This window comes from Dermacentor albipictus, chromosome 5 (assembly GCF_038994185.2).
Source record: "Dermacentor albipictus isolate Rhodes 1998 colony chromosome 5, USDA_Dalb.pri_finalv2, whole genome shotgun sequence".
Lineage (NCBI taxonomy): Eukaryota > Metazoa > Arthropoda > Arachnida > Ixodida > Ixodidae > Dermacentor > Dermacentor albipictus.
The window spans coordinates 111,481,328-111,494,971 of NC_091825.1; the positions used below are offsets into that span (position 1 = coordinate 111,481,328).

Sequence of the window (13,644 nt, forward strand, 5' to 3'; positions counted from 1 at the left end):
ATGAGAAACTTCAATATAAACTAATAACATACTCTGCAGGGCTTGGAAACCCAAATTACAAAAAAAAAAGTAAATGCAATAATAATTAATGCGGCAGTACACGTACCAATCACGCCTTATTCAAACAAGCCTTTACCGCACTCCACTGCCCACTGCCACGATTCCCGGCAGCCGGCGCGAACTTTAAAAAAAGTCGATAAGTTTCTTTTGGACCTTGTTTGATCTGTGAACCAAGAGCTTTTGCTCGAGTTTGGCAACGTCCAAAAGGAGGTGCTCTGTGGCGTTATGTGAACGGATGAAGTTCCAGATGCCATCTATGTGCCGTAGCACCTCGGCGAACGTGGTAGGCACAGGCACGGCATCTGTGGCGTTGTCGTTGTCCTCGTCCCATGTCGCAGCGGTGTCGGCACTCGGAGTGCCGGCACTAGGCAGTGTCGGCACTAGGCAGTGTCGGCACTAGGCAAAGCCTCCTCGATGGTGTTATCCAGCAACACCTCGCCGCAGAAGGCAACGTTGTCGGCCTCCACATACTCAGCGAAGGTCGTGGTGAGGTTTAAACCCTCGAAATCTTCGTCGGCGAAGCCTGCATCAGCCTCGAGAGCATCGAGGTTGTTGCATCCCCAGCAGAGGAGGCAGTCTCTCTCTTAAAGCCACAGTGCTTGAACGCGTTAGCGATTGTGCTTCACAGCACTGCGTTCCACGAACTGGTAATAAAATGCATGGCGTCAAGCACAGTGATCTTTTTTTCCAACTCGCTGCGCTCCATAGCTGCCAGCTGACGCTGCACTAACCGCTTCCGGTACCCTTGCTTGATGCACTTAATTATGCCGGCATCCAGCGGCTGCAGCCAGCTTGTTCAGTTGGCAGAAAAAAAATAACCTTTATATTCCTCAGGCTGGATGTATCGGGTGGGTGGCATGGTGCGTTGTCCACGAAAAGCAATATTTTCCTCGCCTTAGCACCAATTTTGTTATCCAGCTGCTGCAAAAAAATTGCTGAAGAGCGAAGACGCCATCCACGCCTTTTTGTTGAAGTTGTAGCTGCACGGCAGCGTCTTCAAGTTCTTAAAGCACTGTGGCTTTGCAAACTTTCCAACAACGAGCATGGGCAGCCTCTAGGAACCGTCCTCGTTAGCACAGTATAGTGCCGTCACATGCTCTTTACTACACTTGCCACCATGACAGCTGTCACCCTTAAACGCAAGGGTTTGCTTGGGCTGCATATGGTAAAAAATACCACTCTCGGCGGCGTTGAAAACGTTGCCGGGCTTGCATGCAACAATCATCTCCGGCAGCGACTCCATCCACTCGTTCACCGTCGAAACGTCCACGGGCTTGCTTTCTCTGCAGGAGCGGCTGTACACAATCCTGTTTCGTTTTTTAAAGTGATCCAGCAACCCGTTCGATGCCTGAAAGTCGTGGATGCCCAGATGCATTGCCACAAGGTCCGCCTTTTCTTTTAGAATGGCGCCATGAACGTTGATTGCAGAGCTCCGTGCTTGACGCAGCCACTTCACGAGGACTTTTTCTAACTTCTCATGCTGTCCTTCTTTTGCTGCTTTCCGCTTCACCCCGAACTTGTTGGCATTCTGCAATATCACCGCTTTGTTTGCCAGGATCTCCTTAAGCAAAGATTCAGCTATCTTAAGGTCCCGGGCAATACTGACTTTTTTGGCTCCACGCCGCTTTTCGCTTCCTCGATAATATTCAGCTTAACGCTGAGCAACAAAACTGTCCGCTTTTGAGACATCGTGCATCAGATTGCTCCACACAACTCAAGACCTCCGCTGAACGCTGGTCGCTAGGATTACGACGAAAAACACGTACGATAAACCTAGGCCTCTCCGTGCTACCTTGTCGACGATCTGCTGCTGGGAAACTGGAAGGAGAGAAACGCTTCCCCGACGCGACGAGTGGTGACGCTGCTGAGAAGAGAGGGAGAAAGTGATGGTCGAGAAGAAAAGGCGCTATTTCACCACAGCGGGCGTCGCGGGTGGCTGCTGGGGGGGAACACTTTCCCAATGCGACGAGAAGTGACGACACCGAGAAAATAGGGTGAAAGTGATTGTGGAGAAGAAAAGGCGCTATTTCAGCACAGCGAGTGTCAGGTACTCTGCATGCGAAGAAACAGAGTGAGGAAAGAGACCTGCTTCACTTTTCTTTCATCCACCGTTCCATCCTGCGCTTCACGAGGGTCGTCGTATAATGCGGGCCAGGCGTAAAATTGTGTTGGGTAACCGGGGTTTTTAATGCATTGCTTCTATGTGGACTTTGTCGGGACTGCGCTAATCCGTCGTAAAACCCGAGTCGTCGCAAAACCGGGGGATGTATAACCGGGGTTCCACTGTGCAGTTTTGTCAGCTTGATGTCTTTCATGTACAGCAAGCCACAGTTTGTATTTCATATTTTCTAGTGTACTGCCCTGCTTTGAATGTTTTCTGTGATGATGTATTTTTATGCAGTTAGTCAAGAGTTGGTGCTTTACTTAAATATGGCTGAATAGTGTCGCTGTTTTCCTTCATGAGGTCCTTACTTGATTTCTAGAATGTTTTAATCTGACCCTTATGTGTATTCATGGTCATCTTTTAAGTGAGCAACTGCTGTAGATACGTTTCTTGCCGTGCAGACCATGGTACACATGCCAGATGAGAGGGTGCAGAAATATAATTTTACAGCTATATTTCTGCACCCTCTCATCTGGCATGTGAGGGTGCAGAAATATAGCTGTAAAATAGAGGTTATACTAATAGTTATATTTGCTTGACTACTTATAAAAGCCCAAATTTCTGTGCATCTTTGTAGACTAGTTGCAAGGTGTTTTTAAAAGCATGTTTGAGTGCCTACTATTGTGCAGCATTCGATTGCAGTGTACTGTACAGTAAGGTTCATTCCTAAATGGAACACCCTAGAAGCGTAAAGAGTTGTGCTGGTTCAATGTTGCTATAACTTCAGAAAAGTGGATAAGATCAGGTATAAGGCACACAGGCATAAGGCTTGTGCATGAAAGATAGTTCCCAGGATCATGTCATATCTGAACTGCAATCAGTAGCAGAATACTCAGTGTTTTGCTTCGGAATGTGCCGTACTGTACAAATGCGTGCCGAACTGCATTGTCTTTTTCATTCATTTGTATAGTTTTGCACACGAAATGTCAATTTCAGTTTATTTAGTGCACCATGTTTTAAGAGGTTACACATTGTGTCACCATGAAAAGTTGGGAATGTAAAGAATTCAGGATGACTGCGGCGACATGTCTGCATTTCGATGCCGCTTTGTGTTAGCTTCATCCATTTTGATCACACTGAAAACTTCTTGGTCATGTTTCTCTGTACCAGCCACACAGGAAGACTTTACAGGAGCGCTGACTTGCCTATTGCACAATGCATTTGATGAGAGCAGGAAACATCTCAATAACAATGCGTGCCTGGTTACACTCCTTGCTAGTTATCTGCAACAGTTGGCCTACTCCAGCTCTTGCCAGTGTTGCCAACATGCTATAAGAGGGTACAGAAAGTGTTGCATGGCTGATGCTAGACGCCTGTGCCAAATGTCAACACCACTGTGTCGATGCCCTACAAGTGCCTATCTGCACCTCCTTAAAGCAATTGGCTTACTTCTGCACTTGCAGATATGCCATTGTTGCAAACATTGTCATCAGAGGATTCAGGTGCCATGTTGCAGTGACCGATTTTTCATGCCACTGGCAAATGTCAACACCACTCATATGCTGCATGCTTGAAACATTCCTTGTTAGTTAGTAGAAATTAGCTCTTTTGGTCGGCAGTTCGCCTCTTTTCAGACTTGAAGGTGTTACCAACATTACCAGCATTGTAGGAGGGTACAGGGTGAGTCAGCACTCCTGTTGATCTTGCTGTGTGGCACTGGTCTCCATGAGTAAGTGCTCCACTAAGTCAAACTCCCCAAAGACAGCCAGACACAGAAACGCACTGTTTTGTCCAAGTGTGTGACATGTTGGCTGAATAGGTATGGAAGTGACAATGTAGAGGTTATGCTAGGAGAATGCCAGCAAACTTTAGAGTAGGAAAAAATCAAGAGGCAGACATAGACAAAGAGACAGGAAGGTGGAAGGTCTCTTTGTCTATGTCTGCCTCTCGATTTTTTCCTACTCTAAAGTTTGCTGGCATTCTCCTAGCATAACCATGTACCAACTAGCCCAACAAGCCACTCTCATGACGATGTAGAGGTGTGAAATGTTTGTATAATTATTGTAATGGGTCGTAGTTCTTAAGATATTTTTTCTTCTCCCTTTTCTGGGTGCAAGGTGCTTGTAATGAGAGTGGAATGTTGCATAAGCATTATACACAGAGAACATAAATATAATTTTGGCATGATTTCAGCTTGAGGTTGGTCATTTCTGATGCCCATAGATAGCTAGTATCCAACCACAGCAGCAACAAAATTGCATATCATGTAACTATAGCTGCCTATCATACAATTGGTCATGCGACTTCGCTGTCATGGCAGCTGCCCAGCCAGCCGAAATTCCCACTCTTTGCATAACTGTGTAGCCTTTGCAAACAGGTTTCATTTTTTTTTTTGAATTCCTAAAGTATGCTTAAGGGGTGTCTTGAAGTTATCCTCATTCGGAGAGTTCATTTTTTTGTGCACGAAGGTACTGAACTTAAAGCTGTTTTTCTTCAGTGTGCTTCAGTGAACCGTAATGCTTGTCTTTATTAAAGCTTTTTGGTTGTGTTTACAATTGACTGTTAATGCGTTTTCTAGTTCGACAGAAATATCTGCAACTGCCTCTAGTGTTGCAGACGCTGTTACAAATTCTAAGCATTGTGAATAGGTTGTTGTTTGCTGCCTGTGGGCAAAGTGCGCACCTTAGAGTGTACTGATGTGTACAGTGTGTACCATGAAAAATAACAGACAGCGTGCCGTGTGCAATTAAGAAATTTTGTGCAGTGTGCACTCGGTTATTGAAAAAAAAAAAAGCACAATTCTCACTCAGCCTGCGCATGCAACCTAAATTTGTAGTGTACGGGCTTCAGCCTTCATTCGTGGGACACATACTTTAAAGGATTGTTTCGTTACTTTAATCAAGCAAAAAAAAGAAAAACAGATTAGTATATGTGAAATGTGTATTTGAATCGCTCCTAGAATAGTCAAACAGGTAGGGCGGTGTGGGGGCCCATCAATTTTGTTGCGTTGGTAATGAAACACCCAAAATATTGCACATTGCAAATTATTGCTATGTCCTATGCAGGAAGCGTTATGTGATGCGACAAGTGTTCCTCAGTGTAAAAGTTTGTAACCTGCACCAGAACCTCCAGTATTGCAACTCTTAAGTATGCTACCCTTCCTAGCTTTTCTTGGCTCTTATGAGCAGTCATCCACAAATATGCTCCGCACAATGGGCAACTTGCGATACTATAGCATGACGGCTGAACAGTACTTAAGCTTTTGCGTCAAAGGGACAAGGTGCATCATAATAATGCTGGTAATGTGCGGATGCCTGAAAAACCCAAATGTTTATGGCAAAGCTCTGTGATCCTGTTTCAATTCTTTTCTGTTTTCTTTTGTATGGCTCCCCCATGTCCCGTAAACATCTCAAACTGAAAACACTAGTATGTTTACACGAGTCCAAGCAGTCTGGTTCGAAGATCAAACAATTTCTTTTTCTGGCCGACGTGCTTGTATCTTGATGACTTCATTGTCACTCTATTTTTCTCTGTCTCTTTCAGCTGTAAAGGCTATAGCAATCGAGGTAGTACAAACTGACTTTTTTTGGAAAACTCTACATTCTGTCTGTGTTACGAACTTCCAAGCAGGGTGACCAGTTTAATTTGCGACAATAGGCAGATGGCTTTCTCAAAACAAGTCTGAGCTTGCAGTGTTGGCTCTCTTACAATAACCCAAAGCAAGTGAAGTTTTTCAACGCGCAAGCATTTCTGCGCCTACCCAATGAGGAAACCCATCCACCCGACCATTCGTCCGTCCGTCACATAATATAAATTGCTATAAAGAGACCTTCGTGCTGCCTTTTGCTTCAACGCGAACTAAGCTGCGAGAACACAGTGCACACAAAGCTATGAGCACTCGGTGCACTCTGTCCCCATCGCACATCACTTTCAAGATGTAAGTCAGCGGCATGTGGCGTTGCCACATGCCGCTGCCGCCGGAGTTTGGGCGATCACGGTTGATAATGGTTCAATGTGGATGGATGAGGCGCTAAAGAGCAGTAATGGCTTATAATGATTGAAACGTCATCAGCGAACCTGGTGCCGCCACCTGCAATAGTTTGCTTGCGTCATTAATTCACCTTGTGCCGCTGTCTGCAGCAGTTTGGTTTGTGTCGCCGCAGCGCTGTCGTTTCTCCTGGTTGAATCAAGTTTCGTAACATTGATAATGACACCAAGCTGCATGGAGATGAGCAAGTGGCACAGTGCTGACGCATACCTGGACAACTCCCAGAGGAGTTTCTGCATGGACTTTACTTCAAAGTAAATGCTTGAAAGGCCTACATAATACATACCATGTTCGCCTTAATCTAAGCCAACCCCCAAGTTCTGTCATACTTATCCTATAAGTCATCTGCTCAGGTACAAATAAATATAATGCTTTGTATGTATATTACTATACATGCTTGGATTTGTTGAAACCATTGAGGGAAAATGGCAAAAACTGGACCCGTATTCACACAACTTCTCTTAATTCTGTGATTAGCCATTGCCACCATGCCATCCCACTGTCACACCGATTGCCCAGTGCCGAACTACTGGCCAATCAGTAACACTTCACAGGAGAAGTTTTGTGAAGTCGAATCCATGTTGTCATCATTGATTACAATTTCTGTGCTAATTAACATAAGTGTCATGTGATATTCTTAGCTTTTTCTTGTTTCCGATTAGAGTTGTGGCACCTACGTAAAATGCACTGTTCTTGGCCACCTCACAATTTCACCGTGCAGAAATGTTCACAGAGGTGAAAATGAACATTAGCATACCCTCCCTTTGTTTTTAACAAAAATGTACAAACATAAGTGAGTCAAATGTGCTCTGAAATATAGGACTCCGAACAAAAACGCCCTAATCTGCTTATATATCAATGGGAACTGGTCATCCTGCTTGCTTGGGAAGTATTCTCGGCTGCTTACTTTCAAGCATACAATCACTCTCGCGAGATTTCACCTGACTAACACCGGACATGATAGTGCCCACAGGTAACAAGCATTTCTGGCACGGAGCCAGGCACGCTTAGCACAGTGTCATGAATGTGGTGTTGCCCATAGACGCTGATGCATCTGTTGCTAGTGACACAAAATCTCACAAAAGCGATTGTATCTCTGAAAGTCAATGGCTGAGAATATTGCCCCTGCCTAGCCAAGTTTACTGTGCCCCCTTACACGGCATACGATTTACAAGGTTGTGAAATATTCCTTTACTGCAGCATCTGTTGACCGAATGGCATTTCCCAAACCATAGTGTACAGAGGCAATTGGTTTTGAACGACTTGTGTGACAATGTTACTTTTTAGGAACACTAAAATTTTGCCACTTGTACATCGTCTTTTGTACTGAGCATTGCAACAGCCACTGCAGTAACCAGGAGAATTACGTTTTTTAATCCAGCAATGATTCTGTTGATGTGTTGTGTCTGTGTGTTTGATGAAGTTCAAGAGAGCAGGCTTTTACTGGTTAGCTCTAAAGAGTGTAGAAGAGACATCAGTTTTAATTGTTTTCATCTTTAATGCAGCATACACACATGGCCTTCAGCTACAAATTGCAGTACAAGATCTGCCAAAGTGTGCTAGTTACCATATATGTACATACATAACGTACCTACTGGTAACGGTGCTCGTAGTTACGTACGGTTTTCAGTAAACAAAGTTTTGTCTGGTGTTGTTCATGCATTTAGTATTATTAACCTGCCCTCTCTTGCCTGTTATCGTGAGTGCAGTGTGCCAGGAAGAGCTTTTGATTATATAGAATTTCTTAAAATTATCATAAAGGAGCCAGTTTGTTTCAGTTCTATGTCAAATCGCTTTATGCGGTAGAGTTAGTGTACCCACTTTGTTCACTGTAGTGTAGACACATTGTTTGCAATGTGGACACATAAGTTTACGTTCGTCAAAATTGTTTCTTGTGCCCCGTTACTTTGGAATTGCTCATTGGTGCACATTTGAGGTCACTGTTGCTACCATCTAGTAGTTACAATATTGTACATACGATCCAGCTTTATGCTAACACCAGCATTAGGTTAGAAGAAACATAGTGTCTGTCCCAAAACTTCCCCAAATTTTTTTTTATAAATCATTTAATCAATAACAGTTTACAATCTTTTCAGAACTTTTCAAAGTATTCTCCCCCTGCTTCGATGCACCATTGCCAATGCTTCATCAATCATTGAAGGCACCCTGGAAGCCGTCAGTGGGCACCTCCTTCAGTGAGGTCATTGCAGCTTTTTTTACCATTTCCAGCATGCCATGCCAAGTTTCTTTCAGGGTTCTGTTGACCCTTGGGAACAAAAAGAAGTCTGGTGGTGCCAGATCAGGGCTGTGCCACAGCTGGGGCAGCGTCGCCGCACCCATTTTGGCCAGCAACTCGGAGACAGTGAGAGCGGTGTGGCATCACGCATTGTCGTGGTGCAAGATCCAATTGTCGCGAATTTCTTTTCGGACGCGTCGAACCCTGTTGCGCAACCGTTCGAGCACTTCACAGTAAAACCCTTGTTGACTGTTTTTTCATGCGGCACAAAGGCACTGTGAACCACACCTATGCTGTATCAAAAAACACAATAGGCATTGCCTTGATTCGCGATTAGCTCATCATTGCTTTTTTTTCAGGCGAGGAGACTCCGTGGTGTGCCAATAGCTGCTCTGACACTTTGATTCGTGATCGTACTCAAAAATCCACGTCTCGTCCCCTGTGATCATTCTGTCCAAAAATGTTGGGTCTGTTTTGTAGCCTTCATGCAATTCCTGGCACTTCAACAAACACCCCTCCTTCATCTCACTCATCAGGACTTTTGGCACCATTTTTGTGCAGACTTTTCTCACTTGAAGATCCTCTGTTCAAATGCAATGAACGATTGTTTTGGGTATTCCACACTACTCTCCGGTCATTCGAACACTTAATCGCCGGTCCTTGTCCAAAACTTGACGCACTTTTTACAAGGAGTTCTCCATTTGTGATGTCGACGGGCAACCCGAGTGGTTGTCATTGATGGACTCCCGACCTCCCCAGAACCTCTTATGCCACATGAAAGTTTGGCTTTGTTTCATCGTGTTGTCACCGCAGGCTTTCCAAGGCATTTCAAGCGTCTCCGCTCCCTTTTTACTCAGTTTCACACAAAACTTGATAGCATAACGCTGCTCCAAAGACTGGTCCATTTTTTTTTTTTTTACTCGGCGAGGGTGCAGTAGATACATCTCTGTGGTGTATAACCTGCCTCAACAACTCCCCGCAAGCAACTGAGACAGGTCTCGTCTCGAAGCTTAGATCCTCCACAAACTTTTCTGCCCAAAGCCCCGCCCCGCCAGGCGGCATTGCCGACTACAAGAATCACTCCGGGAAGTTTTGGAACAGACCCCGTACATTTGCAACAGAATCCTTTATCACTACTCTTAGCAATGTATCAATGCTGTTATTGTTGATGAAATGTTTAGGCAACCTGCACTTGCCTAACCAGAGCAACTACTGAGGCTCTGTATGGTAGCTAGTAGAAACGTGCAAATATTAAAAACTTTTGGATAATGAATTGAATAGTGACTATTCATAAATGCGAATATTTTTCTAATACTTTTTGAATACTTCAAGACAGCTGCACCCAATTAAACATAACATTAGAGCTAAAGTATTGTATGCTTTTGCCCCCGCGGGTACGATATCGACATAAAACACGAGGACTTGTGTAGTGGAGCAGGCTACGTCGCTCAGGTAGCCATGCTTTATAGGGTATACAGCGATCATTCGTGCCGTCTGAAAAGTCCTTCACTTGCAAAGAGACTGCCTGTTTGCTCCTAATGCTCCATTTGTTCTTTTAATAAACAATGCCTCATAACATGTTATGTAATGACATAAAGTTAACTTTAAGAATACTACAATGTGAACATTATTTCATATTAATTGTGATAATGGCTGTTCATTATTCGATAACTATTCAATTCTGGTAGTATTCAATTCGTGTTCGATTCGGTCTCGAAAATCGCTATTCACACACCCCCAGTAGCTAGTACTATTGTGATGTGGAGTGCAACACCACAAAAAAATCTGACATGTGCAGGAATTCTTTGTTATGCTGCATAACTTTATGACATTGACTCTTCTCTCACTTCAACCGTGAGAAACATTGAATTTTTTATGTCTCCACTTCTTAAATGAAATTAAGAGGAACCTACTTAAAGAATTGTGCTATTCCCGTAACATGCACACTTTGGTCGGCGATCCTGGACTGCACTGCTTGGGAAATAAGTACCACTGAGTAAATGCTTTGCTTCATGTTCACTACCTACACAGTCCTGTGTGCGTGTCAATACATCCTGTGATGACAAACATAGTGATAGGCCCTGAACACAATTGTATACATATTACAGGGATGTTTAAAAATTCTTGCGGTGTTTCTTGAGCAATCCAAATACAGTATCTGCCTTTGCAAGTTTGTTTTGTGCATGAATGTGCCAGATGTGATGCAAAAAGAAGTGCTTAATGTACAGTACAATCCATTTTTGAAGGGAATACATAGTTTGTATTCAAGATCCATAACCTGAATGTGCAGTCAACATTATAAAACATTTCCGAGGCCTTATGTCATAACAGAGCTGCAATAATGCCCGAAATACCAATTTGATATTTCCTTTAACAGTGAACCGCACTGTACAACTTGCAGTAGAGTATGTCTTGTGATTGTTGTTTAATAAATGCCATTAGACAGGTTTGATTGAAACTTTACCATATTAAACTTATTCAAAAGTTGAATGAAACTGCACCTGTAAAATAATTTTTGGTTGTGCTTGCAGTCACCGTAGTTTCCCACAGTAACGGTACCACGCTAGTGTATGGTGTCAATAATGATTGTCTTAATGGAAGCACAAGACAAAACATACTTCATTAAGAAAAGCGAACTGTGGCATAGTCAGTATGCTGACCTTGACTGTTTGAAAAACTGATTTGGACAGCCATAAATCATTCATCAAACAGTAATTTGCACGGAACAGCATAAAACTTTATATTTTCGAGTCTTAAGTCAAATGTTGCAAAATTCGAGGGCATGCAAAATTTAGGCAATATATATGGACACTATACTGAAAACTGTAAATTTGTTTTGCCAGCTAGTTCTGCTGGCTACACGCAAGCTGATGCATCCTTCGGACAATAAGTGATGCATGAAGAACACATGTGACTGAAGTGACACGCACAACGCTGAACATACTGCATTGTTTTGAAAAGGCAGTTATCGTGAAAAAGAAATAAGATGAGAAGCAGTTCTTGCGGCCCAAGTGAGCCATACAGCACAATCTCAAAATCGCAGTCAAGTTGCCTGGAATATATCCAAAGTCCCCGATTTGTGAAAAATTTCAGCCACATAATTTTAGGGAGTTATATAGTTTTTCAATTTCACCAGGCTCGTGTCAACATTTCAAGATACCTATAATGGCATTGAGAACTATTCTTGTTGAAATGGGACTTCTAGGTAGGTAGGAAAGTAGCTGGAATTGGGATTTATTTCTTTCGTCTGTAGAAGCACACGAGCTTCATGGTGTAAACAAGGCTATGAATTCGTGCAAGCTTCAACACAGCAACCCTCAATGCAAATGGAGTCGATGACATAGTGTTATCTGTGCTGTTCGCCTTGACAGAGACCACACCAGAAAAGCTTGATATGCCTGCTTCAAAGCTTCTGTCTGGATTATAGATCTAGTGCTCAGACCTTGATGCTTTCACATAGGCTTCAATTTGTGACTAGCATGAATTTGGCCAGACTTTTGCTTGCGTTTTGCATTGTAATCAAGATATTAAACGGTGGCAGCATTCTCTGTCAGTCACTTTCGCCAGGATTTTGCATGACTTGGCGCTAGACGTATGACCGTCTGTGACTAATGGCATTTGTGGCACTGGGCTAGGGATACTGTCACCTTTGGGCACCAAGATGTACGTTGCCAAGTCATGTAAAAACTTGCAAAAGTGATCGTATCTCCAAAAGTGATCAGTCGGGGAATGTGACCACAGAAGCTTTGTGCACACACATATTCTCTGCCCGAAATTCTTACTCCATCAGAGCAAGAACAATGGTGCTACATTCCGTCGATAAAGCTGCCAAGCTCAGTCTGAAAAGAACTTGGCATTAACACAGTGTCCATCCAAACATCACATGAACAATTTTTCTAAGGGCAAAAGAAAATTATTTAATGGTGCAGAAATTTTGCAAGTTTGTCTTAAGCAGTGAATTGGGAAAGTGCTAAAAACTGAGCAGCCATATGGCGAAAATGCATCTAAAGCATCTTCACTTTGTAGTTTGCCGGAAATGACTGCTTGAATTTCACACATAGTCAAACCTCGTAATGAAATGAGATACAACGAAATAAGTGAAATTACCCTTGAAATGCACATAGAGATTCATATTGCAGTACCTACAATAATGGATATAACAAAATAATTTTGGCTCCCCCCTTCAACTTAGTTGTAGCAGAGTATTGCTGTAGTCATCTTTAACGATTCTTGTCAAAAGAGCGTGCCACTGCCTTGTTTCCAGGTTGAATGCAAACTGAACAGAGACGTTGTCGACCATTGGGAAGAAAGCACTGTGTAAGAGAAGTGCCGACTGACATCTCATCTCACCCGAACGGCAAATTTGTACATATTAAACATGGCATCCATGATCAAAGAAATCACTTTGGCATGTCTCATCCTCCTATATTTACGTACACCTATTGTTTTCCCTCCAGAGAAATTGCAAAGGAAAGTTGTGTTGCCTGATATAAAAAGTGTTGTTAAAGGAGGACACAAATCTCACAGAAAAAATTTAAGAAAAGGAACAAATTGTCTTGAGATTCATATTTTCAATATCTATAGGGAACAAGCACTGGAACCGGAAATGCTACAGGAGTTTGAATGTCAAAATATGTTGACAGCATCCAGTAGGGACGCCACAAAAATGACTGAACTCTCGAACACTAGCAGACCTGTTAATGACGCCTGTTTTAACACTTGCTAAAGCCGGATGTGTCCAGCCATACTTTGTTCGTGATCATGTGCAATCTGAGAAGCACATGCGCTGACGCATTTTGGATACGCATGCCCCGAAATGACAGTGAATGTGCTGGTGCGAAATCTCAGCTCTGTTAGAGAGTTGCTGTTGGCATGCAAAGTTGAAGCAACTGGTTGCCTATTGCTCTTTGTGCACTAGTTTGCACAGCAGTAATGGAAAGTTTCCTTATGAATTACCTTTATTTTTTATTTATTTCTACAGATTCCTACAGTGCCCTTATGGACATTATTGTAGCAGGAAGTACAGAATTAAGTACAATAAAAATATAATGTGGAATACACTGTAGGTGCTTGACAGCACTATACGGCAAATAAACTAAAGACAACAGTCGCTTCAACCTTTCTCAGCATTGCAAATATAATCTCGCAATAAATAAAGAAAGGGCGTAAAAGGTGCAATAATTTTTCCCAGTAAGC

At 43.0% G+C, this 13,644-nt stretch overlaps 1 protein-coding gene and 1 long non-coding RNA gene across 4 annotated transcripts in view; both read left to right on the forward strand.

Moving 5' to 3' along the window:
* LOC139060034 (magnesium transporter NIPA2-like) overlaps positions 1 to 12,874 on the forward strand; it is a 35,242-nt gene extending 22,368 nt beyond the window's left edge. For 2 of the 3 annotated variants that reach the window (XM_070538756.1, XM_070538757.1), the window contains exons 10-11: positions 5,708 to 5,730; positions 12,713 to 12,874. In XM_070538756.1, coding sequence (XP_070394857.1) covers positions 5,708 to 5,730; positions 12,713 to 12,769 — 80 coding nt within the window. In that variant the 3' untranslated portion in view covers positions 12,770 to 12,874. The remainder of the gene's footprint in view (positions 1 to 5,707; positions 5,731 to 12,712) is intronic. The other variant, XM_070538758.1, reaches the window with a different exon arrangement.
* LOC139060035 (uncharacterized) lies at positions 2,708 to 4,719 on the forward strand. The gene is made up of 2 exons (XR_011514582.1): positions 2,708 to 4,005; positions 4,204 to 4,719. It is a non-coding gene; the product is annotated as an uncharacterized lncRNA (long non-coding RNA).
* Positions 12,875 to 13,644: the final 770 nt, after the last annotated feature.